General features: G+C 37.2%; 1 protein-coding gene across 5 annotated transcripts; it reads right to left on the bottom strand.

Annotated features, from left to right (window-relative positions):
- Positions 1-2,049: 2,049 nt before the first annotated feature.
- On the bottom strand, positions 2,050-18,410 carry LOC122774500 (beta-parvin-like). Of its 5 annotated transcripts, none has more exons than XM_044033846.1 (13): positions 18,257-18,410; positions 9,583-9,672; positions 9,081-9,151; positions 8,850-8,952; positions 6,541-6,681; positions 5,765-5,880; positions 5,392-5,450; positions 5,235-5,254; positions 4,352-4,413; positions 4,194-4,262; positions 3,989-4,090; positions 3,825-3,897; positions 2,050-2,350 (listed from the first exon to the last, which is right to left on the bottom strand). In XM_044033846.1, exons 1-13 carry the CDS (start codon positions 18,375-18,377, stop codon positions 2,274-2,276), a joined length of 1,104 nt encoding a protein of 367 aa, XP_043889781.1. In that variant the 5' UTR covers positions 18,378-18,410; the 3' UTR covers positions 2,050-2,273. The 5 variants fall into 5 exon arrangements, with proteins under 5 accessions (XP_043889781.1, XP_043889780.1, XP_043889784.1 ...); XM_044033845.1 differs by having other exon boundaries at positions 4,352-4,416; positions 18,257-18,409; XM_044033849.1 differs by lacking the exon at positions 18,257-18,410 and adding an exon at positions 14,272-14,356 and having other exon boundaries at positions 4,352-4,416.
- Between the last annotated feature and the right edge of the window lie 178 nt (positions 18,411-18,588).

Here is an 18,588-nt window from a genome sequence, read left to right as displayed (position 1 = left end):
AAAACAAATGGGAGGTTTTCACACTGCTTCCAACAACACTCTACTGATTAGAAATGTTTACTTGGAGTCACATGGTACGCCCGCCCAAGATGGCAGCCTAGGGGAGACCGGAGCTCGCCTATGCCCCAAATCCCACTAAAAACTTTAATTTAAGTCGTTGTTCTAATTTTACTTGGTTTTCTGACATTCTTGGGAGGTGGCATGAGTCAGAAAAGTCACTATTTCCCTCGCAATCAGCCTCTTAATTCCAGGGGGAAGTCTGCGGCGGACCCTCAGGTAAAGCTACAGCTACAGCTACAAAATGGCGGAGACACCGGTTACATCAAAGAGTTCTCATACAGAGAACGTGGCGGCTGAATTAACCAACATCCGAGATATCCTCGAGATCCTGGCTAAAGACATGAATGAGGTGAAAAACGGTGTTGGGTCTTTGAACGAAACTGTTAACAACCTCGGCGGTAGGATCACGGAAGCTGAAGAGAGAATCTCCCGGTTAGAGGATGAAGAAGCATGTATCTTTGATGAAAAGAAAGATATTCTAAGTCTCAAATTAGATTAGTTAACATTGTTGCTGGTTCAAAGTTTCTGCTGTTGCGACTGAATGCTATATCATGGCTACTTTCTTTTTTGTTTACAAAAGTTATATTATTATTGATTAGAATGGAAATGCATTTGACATGTCATGACATGTACTTTTATGTCATCATAATGCGTCCTATTGACCAAATACTTCTTGGGACTAAATAAGAGTCATAATAAGAGTCATTTTTACATTTTCCTGTATGTCTATAGTAGAATAAAAGTACTGACCCAGGTGAAAGCAACAGTCATTTATTCATCATTTTCAACAAACAACTATTCACTCCCACATTCATTCCTATGGTCAATTTAGAATGTCCCTTATACAAATCCCTCATCTGCCTTTCTTTGGACTGTGGGAGGAAGTCAGATTACCTGGAGAAAACCCATGCACACACAGAAAAGCCCTCAGCCGAAACACCTACAGGTGGTAGAGGCGTAGATATCAATTTCGGTTGGTTGGTCAAACAAGGATCCAAAATCAGTGACCTTCTTACTGTGAAGTAACAATATGAGCCATCACACCACTGCCCCAGGTATATTATCAGAAGATAAAAATGTTATATAAAAAAAAAAATTCACTCAATCCCTGGCTTTGACTCACTGAACTGTCCCTTAATCTCACTCTCTAGCTCAGTCTGCTGCAGCTCTCATTAATCCTTTTTATAGAGTCCGTTAAATACAAGAATGCTGCGCCATTATTGAGCCTTGCTACTTTGAATGGACGATACAAAGTCAGAGTGGAGCTATACTATTGTTGTTCTGCTTTTAAGAGGCCATGGAACTAAACCACTGCAGTGTTACACTTACTATTCCAGAGCATCAGCATGCTTTCTAAAAATTACACATACAGTAGATGCTGCATTACACTGATTTTGTTTGGTGGAGTGTAAAAAAAAGCAAAGGTAGCATAATGATGACAACGCAGTGTTTTAAAAATCATAAACAAACAACAGGAATTATCCTCAAGGAGCTCAAATTAATCTCAACTTGAGTCAAAATGCAGATTTAGTTCCTGTATTAATCAAGTCAGGTCATTAGTCTGAAACATTATATTCAGTATTGAGACAAATTCCTCTGTCTTGAACTCAGTTTGAACCCCATTTTTAAATCATATGACTCAGAAACTCTAGTATTACTACTAACAAACGCCATTATACTGCACATCCGTAATGTTCCGTTATATTGCAGGACCAGATTATTTTTGTTATTTGTTAGGACAGTGTCCCATGTGGACAATGACAAAGGTTTTTGTTGTGCAGATATAACAAATTAGATTTGAAGTGTTGTGAAAGCTTTAGTGGTGTGTTTTTGTTACTTTCAAAAAGAGATGAGAGAGTAAATTGATATTATGTCCCGAAATGTAATCCATTCTTTTAATATGTATACAAAGCATTTTAGACACTATATAATATATATATAATCGCATTTTTAACTTTCTTAAATAATCTGGAGGATACGCAACTGAAGTTGAGACAAATGATTCCAGTTTTAAACTTTTGCCCTTGTTTCATTTTGCTGGGTTTCCTGTAATTTAAGATGGAATAAATACACTCTTTTGTGGCATATTATGGCACATTATGACTTCAGTCCTAGTTCTTCTCCTCCAGTGTCCAGACATACTGTAAAGCATAATATCAGCAGAGGCACAAGACAGTGTTCAGAGTAATATCAGCAGCTGGAACTGCAAAAGTTCACTCAGAGTTTTTGTAGTTGGTAAACAGGTTGTACAGAACCCGGAGCGTGGACTTGAGGTTCAGGTTGACAACATCTATAAAACAAACAGTGGAAAAAAAAAACAGAGCTTATTCAGGTTTGCCAAACTTTAAATGCTTTGAGGAAGTTTCTGGAAGAATATTTAGACCTTTCACATAATACAAAATTGGGTCACAAAAGTAAAATCTAATTTACAATACAAAGCAGCCTCTTTTATTATTGCTGTTGGACTACTTTCCAACAAAATAATAATAATCATAACAACAATACACTTTGTTTATCTAACAGTGCTTGTAAAAGTGCTAGATAAATCAAATATTACAAGGCATTTTGCCTGGTAAGGAAAGAAAGAAAGGAAAAAGCCCAACATTCACACAACAAGCAAACACTAGGCACCAGAACCAGACTCAAAGATTTGCAGCATCTGCCACAGCAGGTTGGGGTGAGAGGGAAATAGGGGACAGAAGACAGTTGGGGGGACAGAGAGGGGGAAAGAAAAATAAGAGGGGGACTAATAAGGAGAGATGAGAGACGGGGACAACAAATCAACATATCAACAATGAAACCCTGCAACAAATACACAAACAATACAAATAGGCAACCTAGAACAATGAAACCAAAAAGTTAAAAATGGCACAAGGAAATATGGGGGACAGGAAAGAGGAGGGGAGAGAAAGAGGGACAGAGAAGACAGAGAAGGGGTGTATGAGAGAGAGGGAGAGAATAAATAAAATGCTATTTGTAAGTCTGAAAATGACACAGAGTTTGTTCAAAAATAGTTCCCAAGGATTTACATATAATTAACATATGATGTATTACGTCTTACCAGTAGAGATTTAAGGTATAAAAACACAGCAGTTTTTTTTATTTTTTTAACCGAGTGCCTTCTTATTGTAATTTATCATTTAATTTAGGTCAATTTTAATATAGCCACCCTTTGTTAGAACTGTGCTTTATCATCTAGGGATCTCTGCTTTCATTTGTAATGAACCCACAGATGCACACAATGTTAATCACAATATACACATTTTACTTTATAGGTATGAAACTATAAATAAGTGTAATGACTTCAGTTACTGAAGTACTGTACTATTTGTACAGCTAAACACATAATTAATTACATAAATAAAAGTTGATATAAAAGCATGGCATAGAAAATATGGAAAATAAAATGTCAAACAGCGCAATATCACAAGATGAACTATATCCTTCCTTGAAAACACTTGAGAGAACAAGTGTTATTAACTATAACTGTGATTATCATTATGGCAAACATCACAAGAAGTCCATGTGTTATATATAAATGGAACGAATAAACTCAGCACCATTTATCCAGTTTAGAGTGTAAAGGTAAGGTAAGGTTTCCATCTACTGGACAACCTTTAAAATGACTGCTACTGTGTGTCATTGCCTTGATCAGAAGGAGACTAATAAATCTCTGTTAGTTTCCATGAAGTCTTGAAATATTGGAAATATTTAGATATTTTAAGTTTTGTATCAGATTTAGTATATCTCGGTCATGTAAATACCTTCTGGTCTGGCTTTGGGTTTCTTCAGGCCTCCGTCCTGCATCAGCTCAAAGGCAAATGCCACATTGTGGACCTGGGGAGGAAAAAGCTCAAATTAAATATTCTGTCAAACTGATAAAAATCCATTTTGACCAACACATTTTACTGAACGACGGGGAAATCACCTTCTGTTCAAAGCTCTCAGGGGTGAGGAAGAAGTTGTACAGAGGGACAAAGTAGTTTTCCAGCAACCCCATCAGTAATATCAGGTACACCCCATCAGCAAACTGGAAACACACAGAAGAGAGAAGTTGGCCACGCAAATGGCACGAGGGTCAAAGTTATATCAGTGACAGCACAAGCCTTTAAATAAAACATTAATTCTTGTACCTGAGATTCCAGCTCAGTAACTTCCAGGTTCAGCTTGTTCAGGTGTTTGTTCACAAATGTGATGAGTGACTGGTAACATGACAGACAGAAAGGTTATAAATAAGTCAGTATTATAATCAAAACTCAACTAGGTCATAGAATCCATGTGTGTTTTTTACCGTTTTTACAACATTGAGTTTATCCGGTGCATGATCCAACAGGGTGTCGAAGGCGTCCCGCTCTGCTGTAAAGAGCCGGGATTCAAAAGAAATATTATATATATTTTTTTTTTTAAGAATTGTCAAGGTGTTAACTTAGCTAACTTAGCTTAGCATTAAAAACTAAAAAAAAAAGGGTAGCCTACCACAGGTTGCTAACATAGCTCTGTCCACAAATTTAAGAAAAACATGCACCAACAGTTCTCTAGCTTACATATTAATAACCTATTCATTTAAATTGTAAAATTGTAAACGCATCAACTTCAAACTTCATCAAGCTTTAAGTCTGTCTCTGGTCTTGGTGGTGAGCTATGCTAAACACGTTCCAAAATGTAGCCCCATGTCGTTGCATGGTAAATACACTGAAAGCACACATACAACTGAGACAGTCTTGTTCCTAAACAGTAATAATACTGTATATACGCGCACAAAATCAATATATTAAGCCAGTGTTTCCCAATCCTGGTCCTCAGGGACCACTGCCCTGCATGTTTAATATCGCCCTGTTCTAACACACCTGATTCAAATGAATGGATCGTTACCAGGCTCTTGCTGTTTTGTGTGTTGGATGATTTATTTTACCGTAGAATTATTGATTTTTTCGTTATTTTCCTGACCCGTTTGTTCATCCAACTTATAACTGTCAAGCTGCAATTATCACAAAGTAGCACATACAGTGACAATATTGAATATTTAAGATGGGAATGTTGGAGTAGCATCTCTGGTTTTGTAATGCCCTGAGTCTGGTACTGACCTATCACTCAATGGGAAGTCAAATGCATATAAACTACTACTGAATATTCTTTAAAGCACATGGACAAAGACGTGTGTGGTTGAGACTCACCGAATCGTCCCATCATCATCCTGAAAAACAAAAGAATTAAGACTGAATTTAAAAAAAGATCAAAAATAGTTTGTTTGTGTTGCCTCCCAAGATTCAGTGTCAGTCAATGTACAGGACACTACTTGCTAACACATAGGAAACAGCTGTCAGCTCTTACTCTGTGGTGCTCGTCAGCTCTTTGGAGACTAGAGCTGTCTGCAGGATTCCCTCTCGTTTCTGCTCAAATTACAGAGAATAACTACAGTTATTGAACAGAAAGATGACACTAATCAAATATAGGCATTAAGTTATCACTACAATGGGTTAGCTTTAGAAGATTGTTTTGTGTTTGTTTCATACAGGTTGTTTCAATGTCCCATTTAAGTGAGTTAATTTCACTGATTGTGTTTTTGTCATGTTATATTCTTACATGTTGTTAAAGCTGCAAATAGTCAGAATCCTTTTAATGTCAATGAGGATTTCCTGGTTATAAATAAAGACATATCTGTACCATACAACATTAGTGCACATAATAATTATGAATGTTTTACCTTGACCACGACCACCTGTACAGACACATGCTCAGGAAGTCGGATAGGGGCCTGAAAGTGCATCGCGAGCGCCACCAGCAGATGAACAATAGCCACCAGGTTCTTTGAATGGATCGCTGTAACAGTAAATCATCAGCTCTTTCACACAAAAAATTATACATAATGATGTGTAAGGAATTTTGTAAATGTGAAATGTAACTGTGCTTTGCAAGAGACAAAAGAATGGAAAAGATGCAGCTCAGCAGTTAATGACAAATGAGTTCATGCAAATCAAGATTTAGAGTTACTCATCTTCAGATTATAAAATTACCATTTTTAATGAGTCTGTATACAGAAGATGACGGTGATTGACAAAAGGTAGTACTATAAAAATAGCATGAGCCAGAAGTGAAAGTTCACTTCATTCCTCTTCCATACTAACTTACAGTTGATGGAACTATACACGTACTTTTCCATAGGTCCATCATGACAAAACAATACACAAAACATAATTGTCATCAAAAAACAAAATAGAAAAGCTGGGATTAAATAGGGTGGCCTTCACCTAAACTGACCTAAACTCAATAAATTAATCAATTATTTAATTTAGTAAACTGTGAAGCCTCCAATTTCACAATTACCATCCCATGTCAATACAATGTTAGAAAGATGGCACAATTATATTATGGGAAATTCAGTAATTTGCATTCTCAATGGGATTATCCTGGTAAAATAAGGCTTAAATAAAAAGATAAAATAAAATAAAACCACATTACTAGAGTCAACATTAAACTCACAGTCTACGCTCCATTCGCTGGTCCAGCCATGAGGCCTCAGCAGTTCATTCACAGCCTCCAAAACTGTCTGGAGCTTCTGCTTCTGGCCGATCTCTGACTGAGTCACCTCAGCCACATTCAACTTCCTGCCAGACAACTTTTCTGTCAACAGAAAGATGAGACAGAAGAAACAAAATAATGTAAAGTGTCACAAGAAAACACTGAAGACTATCATGGATCATTTTTAGACATGATCACGCAGCAGTGTCATGTCACTACATTACACCAGCAAGAAATGTCAGTGCTTTGAAGAGAACTGCTCTGAAATAAGAAGCTCCCTTCAGGTGCAAAGGGCAAAGAAATAAACTGCACAGAATCTCATTTACATAAAAATGATGACAAAAGTGCTTTAAGCCTACACGTCTGAAGAGTTTGAATATGAAAAGGGTGATGGCTTCAGACAACAAAGACGGAAGACTTTGTACCGAGGAAAAGCAACGAAGGGGATTTCAGAAACCTCATATCAAATCTCATATGAATGGGTTAAATTATATTTAAAAAAAAAAAAAAAAGGAACATACAGGTCTAATAACAAAAAAGAAACTCAGAATGGGCACTGATGCAATAAAGTGGGGTTACATAAAGGCTTGAAAGGTAAAACAAAAAAAAAGTACACAAAATCACACATCTGTTTTTAAAATGTCTACACTATTATTGTTATTTAACCTTTATTTAACCAACTAATTGTAATTCTTGACACTTCTCAAACATATGAAAGAAATATCCGTCATATTTTATGTGTTACCTCTAAAAGATTTAGTATAGAGCACACAAAGGCAGGCAGCTAAAACAAAGACACTTTTTTTCAAGTGACATAAATAGGGGGAGACACAGATGCAAAGAGAAAAGACACAGAGGAACATGAGGGAACAGACGCATGAGCAAACTCAAGGGGGAAGCGGCATGATGTGACATGAGAAAAATGAACAGATGGAATCACAGAGTACTGTGAGCAGGGAGACATGGGGGGGCATACACATCAGCAAAACTAGACAAAGACAGAAGAAAGAGAAGAACAAGATGCATAAATCAAAGTTATGACATAAAACAGAAAATACGTCAAAGAGTCACTTAAGAGCGACAGTTTATTATTCTTGTCTGTGCTCGTGTTGACACAGTGGACTATACGCGGGAGCAGAGAAGGACAAGAAACTAACCAGTGTCAAGATAAATAATAGAGGAGTTGGTTAGATTCTGTGTACAAGAGTTTTCTCTTTGGTTCATAAGGAAACAGGTTCCTTCTAACATTTTGCTCTATGATTTTAAAGTGAACTGAAATGTAGGTTTTAAATAAATACCAATTAAGTGTTTCAGGTGAGGCGAAACAGTTTACTCTAATCCATATTTGACTGCACAGAGAATGTTGCAAAATGAAAGAACAGAATTCTGATATCAACAAATGCATCATTGACAAGGTAAATAAAATTGCAACTCACAGAATATAAACTTAATTCTTATTGGTGGTTTTATTGCAGATTGTTTAAAAATAAATTATTATGGGGTTTGGTTAAGTAGTGTTGTTGATGTGTTAACTTTATCAGCCTGTTGTAACAACTAACAAACACAAGGGGGAAGCCCCTCACAAACAAAGCAGCACATTGATAACAGGGGAGACTGGACAGCTGCTGCTGGTATAAGAATGTCTGTATTTCATTTAATAAGAAAGAAAGTATGCCACATTAGTTTTTGCCAGAAGTTAGAGTAGAGTTAATGAATAAAGGGATATCTCTTATTTGTTCCAGGTGCCTACTTCTCACAGGCTTTGAAGATAAGACTTACATCACATTCAGACACAAGAGAAAAAAACAACAGCAGATCAGATATAAACTCCACCATGGTCTCATTTTGTAAACTATATTCTGTCAGAATACACAGGAGAGTAAACAGGAGGCTTCAGGAAAAGTTTCACTGACGGAATTATGAGAAATATCCAACATTATGAAATGCACCTACCTTTGCTTTCTTGAGCAATACTCTTATCCACAGGGCTGCAACTAACAATTATTTTCATAACTGATTACGTGTTGATTATTTTCTTTATTGGTCAATTAGTTGTTTAGAATACACCAACCCATCAATTAGACAATCAATTACTGATTATGTAACTGTCACAGGTGTTTCTGATTTGTCTAATTTTCTGATGTTGCTATAGTGAATATATATATATATATACATATATATATATGTTGCTTTTTCACAGTAGAAATGAAATGCTAGACACAGAAGTACGTGGCAAGTTTCATAGATGAAGACGTGAAACTGTTTCTTACCAAATAACTTCTGGAGAACTTGTCCATCGTAGCAGTCCTCCTCCAGGTCTTTAACTATGATCCGGTCTTCTTCCAACTCACTGTTGATCCAGTCAATCAAGACCTGCAAACACGTCAAACTACAATGCAGCCTTTATCTGTAATGTACGTATGTAAGTCGTTAAGATTCCAATTGCTCTTGTTAAACTGAAATATCACGATTCATGTACACAAAATGTAATTGCCTTCTACCTTCAATAAATCTTTGAACTTAAGATTTTCCCTCGATGTTGGGTCCAACATGACCCTCTCAGCATTGTCCTCTGATGAGGGACAGAAGACAGTCAGTGGACATGCGAGTAGACATTTGCAATCAAAGTCATATTTTCTGTTCAAACCCTATGCACATTTATCTTCCATCTATTTGTGCACAACATTGTGTCTCTCGTAGATACAAGTATACAACCGCAATGCACAATTTCAATGTAACCCACATGTACACAGTGATTCACATGGTGGCTGAGGACATTGGCGTCTCCACCCACTTTCATTTCCTGCTCCTCTACTGTCAAAGTCTCCATTAGTCAACATTATGTCACATTCATATTTCCCTGTAACTTCAGTAACCTCGGATATGAACTCAGTCTCAGGTGAAGATATCAGAAAAAAACAAGTAAAATCATTTTAAAACCTTGAGAGATTAATAAAAGACTTCTATACCTGTGTGCATGTGTGTTTTTATGTGTGTATTCACCCAGCAGCGTGTCCTCTGGATGGATGTCAGTCCCAGTGGGAAGCATGGGAGCATTGATGGCATTCTTACCCTCCTCGTGAAGATCACTCACTGATCAGAACAAAAACAGACCAAATAAAACCATGACTGTGACTGTGGATAGAAACAAAGAAAATGAAAAATACACAGTTGACACATACTGTAGCCCAGTGAGGAAGATTTGAAGTCAATTTTACTTTTAACCTGCTCTCTCATTAGAGACACCATTTAAATAATTCAAGCACCACTTTGCTGTATTTAGATTCAGTAAAATTCAAATTGACCAAAGAGAAAGGTTTCATGAGCATTTCAGTGTTTCAACACCAAATCTTAAAGTGTATCTGTCACTGATTTATTTCTTCTTTTTCCAGTCAGCAGTGAGGAATAAATAAGTACTTTTATTCAAGTTCTGCATTGCACACAAAACAATTCTGAGGTGTTTGTTGTTTACTTTAAATTCTCTTCAGTTTTATGCTCCCGCTCCATTTAATTGCAGAAAGAAATATTGAATGTTTTACTCCAATACCACTACAGTTATTAAAATTAGGATTAATTTTAAACCATTCAGCCCCATCTCAACCAGGTTATTGTGGTATTGCTACATGGCATACAATCTTTAAATCAAAAGACACTATAGTGCAAAGTGTAGTCTCTCTTACTTATTAAATTATTGAAGTTAGGTAAACTAATTCAATTCTATATTAAATTTGGTCTGAACCAGTCTAAAATAATGGAGAACTGTGTGTGACCGGTGCACTGGTGGATAAGCTTAACAACCCATGTGTTGATTCTGAGCTGCTGACAGAACTGTCATATGTCTGCCACTTCCTCAATTGTTTTTCCTCCAGCCCTGTGAGACTCTTCCCTTTCCTACACAGACTGGATTACAGGGGCAGCACTGTGTCCATACAGCTTAGTTACATAATCAAGTGCCTCAAGAATGGAGCTTCTAAATGGGATTGAACCAATTACTTTGATAATCAATGAATAGGTTTGAGTGTGTGTTTTCTGTTTTCTGGTTTCTGGTTTCTTTGCTCCCGATAATATTTTGGTTTGTGGACATAAGAGGACATCATCATTCCCAGGTTCGAAAAACACTGATCAACATTTTTAACATTTTCTTCATTCATTTTAGGGACAAGTCGAGAAAGGAAATTAATCCATGCTATGACCTGAATATTACTTTGAAAATAACGTGGTATTATTGTTATACCATCTCCTTGTTACCACTGTTATTACTAAGCTGGAAACTGCATTAGAACTACAATGGTATTACCATGATATATCCTCTCTATCACAATTTATTTCCTCACACTTACCAAGTTTTACTTGTTTTTGTAATTTTTTCTAGGTTAATATATGTAAATATTCTTAAACTATGGTTGGAATCACAATTTTGTATGACTACAGCTCATTTAAAAAGAGAAAATACACACACTACAAATACACACAATCTATCTTTGAACAAAGTCAATTATTGCTGAGGTGCTTTCGCTTCTGACGAGACGGATACTCCAGGGATTTAAAGGCTTTCTTCCTCTAATGGCAACAGAGCTTTTATCATCCACCATTTCAATTTGCAAGACCTCCACCACCACAATCAATCGTCTCAAATCTGTCATTTCATTGACCTGCGATTTTAAAAGCCAGGGAGAACATGCAAGGGATAAGAACAATGGCTGTATTTGTGTGCTTTTTCCAAATTAAATGCGTAGTCCATTTTTTCAGATCGAGAATATAATGAATAATAATATAATGAGAGTTTAGAGTACAAGTACAAAGCTCGAAGACGAGGTCCCCACAGGTTTACTATCTGATTCCGGCTTCTGGAGCGCTGGATCTCATAACAGATCAGCAGTTTGAACTGTAATTACACTGCTGGCCTGCTGCATTTCATCATAATTACACTGTTTCCTCCCTCAATGTCCATCTGACTGCATTACTGCTGCTTTGTACTGCAGGCAGCACAGAGTTTTGGCACTTCACACAGTCAAGTATAAATTAAACCATATCACTGAAATACTGCGACAGATCTATGCAGGGTGATATAGAGAAAAAAAAAATACTTTCACGGAAAAGTTCATAAATGTAACAAAACAACCAGTCAGTTCTAAACTTGACATATCACACTAACTAGCACACTTCCACCCACAGTGCACTAAGGTAACAGGTCCCACTTCCTAATTTCCACATCCAGGTTCACTAAAAAGGTCACACATTAAAACAATACTACCTGGTTTCTTTTTCTTGGTCCCACACAGCAGCCCCGACATGATTCAGCTATAAACCTGCAGATTCCCCCAATGGCAGAGAGCAAAGGTAGAAAACGGGGTGTATATATGTATGTACGCTGAATGTGAGTGTGTGTGTGTGTGAATCAGAGTCGGCTGGGGCTGAACAGTGGCAGGGGCATCGTCACGTGTTTATTTCTGTCACAACCCTCCACCCCACCGCTGCGGTCCAGTTACTGGAGACTCTGGGAGGTTTGTGAGTGTATGTGTTTACATGTGTGTGCTTGTGACAGGAAGAAGATATTACCAGGACACATGCGGTAGACTTCACTGACCTATGACAGGTACAGTGTCCATTAGTTATCATTATTATTTTGACTTGAAAGTGTATTTAACCTCCTGTTTTATAGCATAATGTTGTCCTCATAATCACAAGAGACTGTTAAAAATCAGATGCAATCTAGTATATTCACAGCAACGAGAGAGAACAGATTCCGCCTATGACTGGAGCCTTTGCTGCAGCAGATACAATCACTCATTCTGTGGCTCACTGTTTCCAGAAAAACATTAATTCATTAATTTAATGCAAAGCCTGCAGTCGGGAAAAGTTAGTCGAGCTAATGTCCACTTTAGTGCAAATTCATGTAAAAACTTCCATATGTAAGGACACAGCGATTATTTAAGAGGGGAAATGCTCTTAGTATAATCAGACCACATCGTAAACAAACGGGAGTAAAACAGATTGAAATCGACATTTTCTTGTTTGCTTTACTTTCTCTTGTATATAGTGGTATGAAGGGGAGGATATAAATAATGTTGCAGTATGGAGGAGACAGAGTGGACCTTAAATATAGCTCTAGTTATTTAGACCAACACAAGCACTGGTGATTAACAGACGCCAGGACATGACAGTGTCACCGAGTCTGTTCTACAGGAACTCCATGCATAACCATGTCACATGACACTATTTAATTATAACACCTCAGTACTTTTTATATTTATACACAGTATAATGTTATGTTGTTGTTGTTCTGTTTTTTCCAACTCTCTACTATGGTTTCAATGGTCGCTCAATATAATTATATCTGGCCCACAAAACAATTTTATTTGTCTATTTTTAACGGCCTGGCATGAAATAGCCACACGCCATTCATACTACAAATCCCATAATGCACTGCGGAAGCTGCCCTGCAGGTCAAGACCTGTCAGTACCAACCCCTCCTCCCAGTAATCAATGGTCAGCACTTTGTTTTCTGCTTTTCTTCCTCCTGAAATCAAACCAGTTTGTTCATATTTGAAATATGCTGATTTCTTCTAGAAAAACCTATTGTGGTCTGGCTGTTTCAATGAATATTTCTGATAAAAACATAGCCAGTTTTAGATGTTAAACCTGTTTGGCCCATGCCTTATATGACTTATACATTCGGCCCATGACTTATACCATGTTTTCAATTTTAGTCCCTTGTGTGACGATTGAGTTTAACACCCCTGGTCTAACCTAAAACATTAGGCACCTTGGATCCCTAGAAGGACAGATTTAAACTATGATTTCTCATTTAATTGAAAGGAAAGAGGAATTTTAAATTTATAGTATATCGTTTTACGGCTACACGGTGATGTAGTGGTTAGCACTCTCGCCTTGCAGCGAGAAGACCCGGGTTCGAGCCCCGGTTGGAACAAGGGCCTTTCTGCATGGAGTTTGCATGTTCTCCCCGTGTGTGCGTGGGTTCTCTCCGGGTTCTCCGGCTTCCTCCCACAGTCCAAAAACATGCAATGTGGGTATTAGGTAAATTGGACACTCTAAAATTGACCGTAGGAGTGAGAGTGAATGGTTGTTTGTCTCTAGCTGTGTGTGGCCCTGCGATGGACTGGCGAACTGTCCAGGGTGTACCCCGCCTATCGCCCGATGTAGCTGAGATTGGCACGGCACCCCCAGCGACCCTCTGGTGGAGGATAAAGCGGTAGATGATGACTGACTGACTGAGTATATAGTTTTACATAAATACAAAGCACGAGCAAAAGAGTCCAATTAAAATTGTCAAAAATGTGCAGAAATGTTTTCTTTAAGAATGGTGACACATTTGGAGCATTTTTCCAGTTAGACTTTAACTGCTATTTGTGCAAAATTGTGAACTGAAAACCATTGTGGATGGAAATGATGGTTATTGTGTTATGTGATTTAGTTTTTTATTCCATTCAACAGATTAATTTTACTAATAATATATTTGTATTATTATATTTGTACAAATAATATTTGTATTTGCATGACGATGTTCTAAAAACCTCAAAGCCTTGAATTTTTTAAATATTAGTATCAGTTGCATCATAACAACATATTATACACTGTACCAAGCAATAACGCACCACAGTGAGTCAAAGGCAGCAACAATAAGAAAGGTAAAGAGAGTAAAACAGAGAAAAATAAATACACATGACTTACTATTATCAGCCAACCTCCAACAGAACCACTTCTTGAGTTATACTTTGTATTTTCAGAGTGTGATTACTGTTTACACTATGATAATATATCATGGGTGTGACTGACACTCATCCTCTCACTCCTTTTATAGCTAAATTTCGTTTTTTTTCCACATTATCATCCCAGCCCTGCTTTTGCTGACCGAGAGACTTGTGTCTTGTCAGAGAAACACATACTTCCTAGTTTATCAGGGTATACAGTACAGAGCCAGGCTCATGACAGGGTCTATTGTACATTGATGAAAACCTTGAGAAACATGTGTCATCCCATTCCTGAAACAACAAGTTTAGATTATTATACTTGTTTCGATTTTATTTTACTAAAGGTTAGTGGCAGCTCACAGAGACTTTCACTAATTAAAAAAAAACATTTTTAAGAAATGTTTATTTTTAATGAACAAAGTAAAAATTATACAGTCAGTGAGTAAAATGTATACTCTGCAATATAAATGTACATTTACAAATGTATTTGCTGAGAGTTGAGACACTTCCTGGCCATATACTCTCTTTATTAAATATAAATGCACAGTTCACTCTAAAAATAAAATGGGAAATTAATGATCCCACACGAGTGTGAGAGAGTTGAGGGAGCCACTTATTGTTGAGAGAAAAAGAGGGGGAGGTGAAGGAAGAGAAGAGTCACAGAAAACAGAAAAAAAATAAACACTAAAGATATTGTTGTAAACATTTCCAAAATGTCGACATTTGATTAATGTTTTCCAGCTTTTTACTTTATAATGCAAAAAGATTTATATCTTTTGATTCATCTTTCTTTCAACATATATCTCTTGTATGAAATGTATGATTAACTTATTCAAAACAAGTCTGTAAGTCTATAACAGAAATGGCAGAAACAGTCAGAAATGTTATGTTGTGCTCTTGTTTAAAAGTGGCTTCCGATATAAAAACGTTTAGGAACCACTGTCATATATGATAGCAAATAATAAGACTGTATAGGTTTTGGACTGATAGTCTGATAGTTGGGCTCAAACAGATTCCTGAGTTTTTCAAAACTCCACTTTTTTTGTGGAAACATGCAAACGCAATCACAGTATTTTAATTTAAGTAAATACACTCATGTGATGTAATTACATCAGTGTATTTCACCCCCTCCCAAAAAATATTACCAGCTGTTACTGCTAAATGTGTAGTTATGAGGACCTTGACAGAGTTCCTTCTCAAAGTGAAGCAACTTTTCCAGTGACAACTCACCTCTGTTGAGTGTTCCCCTTCAACGAGTATAAAAGACCACACCCAGGACTAACAGGAAGCACAACAACAGCTGCATGTGAGGCCACACACTATGCTCCATCAGCAGCACTGACTTCCTACTACTGTCTTATGCTACTGTGCACTCTAATCCCACAATTATTAGATTGTCTCTGACCTGTGTTTCATCAGTGTTTAAATCTACTTTGACACTGAGGTCATGTTGCATTAGGTCCTGTCCATCAACACTAAATTATCATCATGCCATGTAAATTGGCAAAATTAAAATCTGGGGATCACAAAGAGAGCAATTCATTTCCGGTATTGGTATGACAAATTAAGATTTGTACAAGAAAAGAAGAACTCCTGATTTATCTCTTATCACTGTTATATCTACACAATGTTTTTTCTGATCTTAGCAGCATGATGGTTACATTATATTTTACGATGATTAATGGTGAACACGGGGCTGCAGCTAATTTGACTGACTGGCTGATTTATGCCTAAGAGAAGATTAAGATCTTTACTATTAAAAATTGTATAAGAAAGGGTGACAGCTAATGGTGTCAGGGAAAACTTGAAAGAAATCAGGGAATTATGGTGGCATTCACTTCTCAGAAAGAATATTGTTCTCCTTCATTGGCATGTTTTTTTCTGCTCAGGCTGCTGCAGGAGCATACCTTAAGAACATGTAAAAGGCTTATTATATTATACTATTTTATTTGTGACTTATTCGATTTTGCCATTATAGCTTCCTAAATGTTACACAGGACCTTTAACTGTCTGGAGAGAGCTGTGTCTATCAGGCTGACGCTAACAATTATTAACTAATCTCTTAGCAAGGCTTGACAGTACAAAACATAACCTCATGATATACTAAATTCATGCCACACAAGATTTGGTGAGTTAAGTCCAGATAATGTCTGTGTCACATTATTGTACAGCTGTATTTTTTTCTGTATCATTAAGTCAGTAAAAATACTGAAATTGCCCAGAGTGAACAAAACAACAGATTACATTTTACATACTCCCCCCCAAAACTCAGCCTGACACAGAGTTTAACTGAACTTCAGGTCACACCAGACTATTAGTAATAGTAAATATACTGTTTTTTGGTTGTTGTTTTTTTACGTTTTGTGCATCATTGAATAAACATTCCCACAAAATCTAATCACAGTTTTAAACAAACCTTTACTGCAATAAGATTTGATCAATTATTACAATACAAATATGGATGAATATGGCTCCAAAATAATGATGGTGATCTTACAGACACACACACAGGTTTGTGCAGTTATCCTTTTAAGGACACTGCACTGACTTCCAGCCTAACCAAAGCATTATCCCTAACCCAGTTAAAGCCTAAACCTAACCTTGGTCTAACCACAATTCACAACTTGTCTTAACTTGGCCAGTTGAGGTTCTGCCTCATTAGGACCATGTTTTGGTCTCCATGACCAAACATGGTCTGGTCCTGACGAGGCTGGCGTTTGCCAGAAAAGAGGTAACACACTCACACACTGGGGCGTTAAACCTTGCAGCTGTCTGTTTAACAGACAGTCACAGGCATGTGTGAGGGCAGAAAATAGTTTGGTCAATTGGAAGTTTGTGTTTACTGGGAAAAAAAACCTTTAGTGTTTATATCTGGACAAAATAGAGCAACAAAAGCAGCAGAGTAGTCATCTTAGACCTTTATCTTCTTCATAACCTTGCATTCCCATCAACGGTCAGTGACTGTATGATCTATTTATGTTTATGACCTCATGTTAGAAACCCGTGGAACTGTTGAGGCTGAGGCTTTGTCTGGTCTCTACATTTATTATCAAACAAATAAAAACTAAACTAGGCCATAACAGTTGTATCACAAAATGAATATATATGCAAATATGCTTTAGGACTCCATACATTTCCTCCTGTTTGAGCTGTTCAAAGTGATACAGGTTGGTTTTCTGTACCAATTTGGTGTAAATGTGAAATGATACAGCTGTGGAATCATCTGCTTAACACATCAAAGAAGAGGGTAAATAAGACAACTTTCCTAACGTGTGAATCACACAGTTCTCTTTGCACTAAAGAGAGTGATGACATCATGAAGACAACTAGGAGTTACTGGCTAGAATTGAAGGCAAATGGCCTGAAGACATCTTCTTAATAACCAAAATTACAAGTATATACTGTATATTCAAAACAAGCTGTGCTGACTATTACATTATAGCCAACTTATCAAGAAGTCAGGGGTCTTTAGTTCAGATCTGCTACTTCATCCTGGATTTAAAGATATTGGGTGCGATTACACTTTCTTATGTGTTGTCCTTGTGATGATGAATTAAGAATTCCTATCCTGTCTCATATAGTCTGTTCAAAAGTCAGAAATGTTGTTAGACGATGCCAGAATCATTTATACCTATACCTATGTGTCTAAAAACGCAAGGGTCAGGGTTCATTTGTATTATTTGTAATATGTGTTCTACTCTGGTTTCTGGTCTCTGTCTCCAAGTAATATGATCCCATTTTTCCTTGCACAACACAACAATAATTTTCAAAATGTATTACTAAATTAAACCTTCACGATTTCATAGCACAGTGAACCAGATTGTATCAGAATAACAAACATAATTCACTTGAGTAAAGGAAAGGCTGTGTGCTCATACTGAACTGCAGCACCATGGACAGAAACACACACTCTCACACACACAGCGACAAAACAAAGGACATCTTTCTTCTCTCTACTCACTCACCTTCTTTAGACTTCTTCTTCCTCACCAAGGTTCCTCCTAATTTCCCCAAAAAAGAAGATTCGTCCTTTTTCATTTTAACGCAGTGAGGAGTGGTAGATTTGGTGGTGGCTCCGGACATCATTCAGGGTGACTCCGCACGCGCGCGCGTGTTACCGTTCAGTCACTCCTCCTCCTTCTGGTGATGCATTTAGGAACAGGAGGGAAACTCCAGTCACTGTGGGGACACCAGCTCAAATTTAGAGCTGCAGTGTGTGAAACAACAACCACAGAGAAGAGGTTAAAAAAGAAATTGAGAAAAAAGAAAATGATGACTGTGTGACATGCGGAGTCTT

The sequence above is a fragment of the Solea senegalensis genome, linkage group LG9, assembly GCF_019176455.1.
Source record: "Solea senegalensis isolate Sse05_10M linkage group LG9, IFAPA_SoseM_1, whole genome shotgun sequence".
NCBI classification, from domain to species: domain Eukaryota; kingdom Metazoa; phylum Chordata; class Actinopteri; order Pleuronectiformes; family Soleidae; genus Solea; species Solea senegalensis.
Note: the sequence above shows the minus strand (reverse complement) of the source record. Positions and strands in the feature narration are given on the sequence as shown.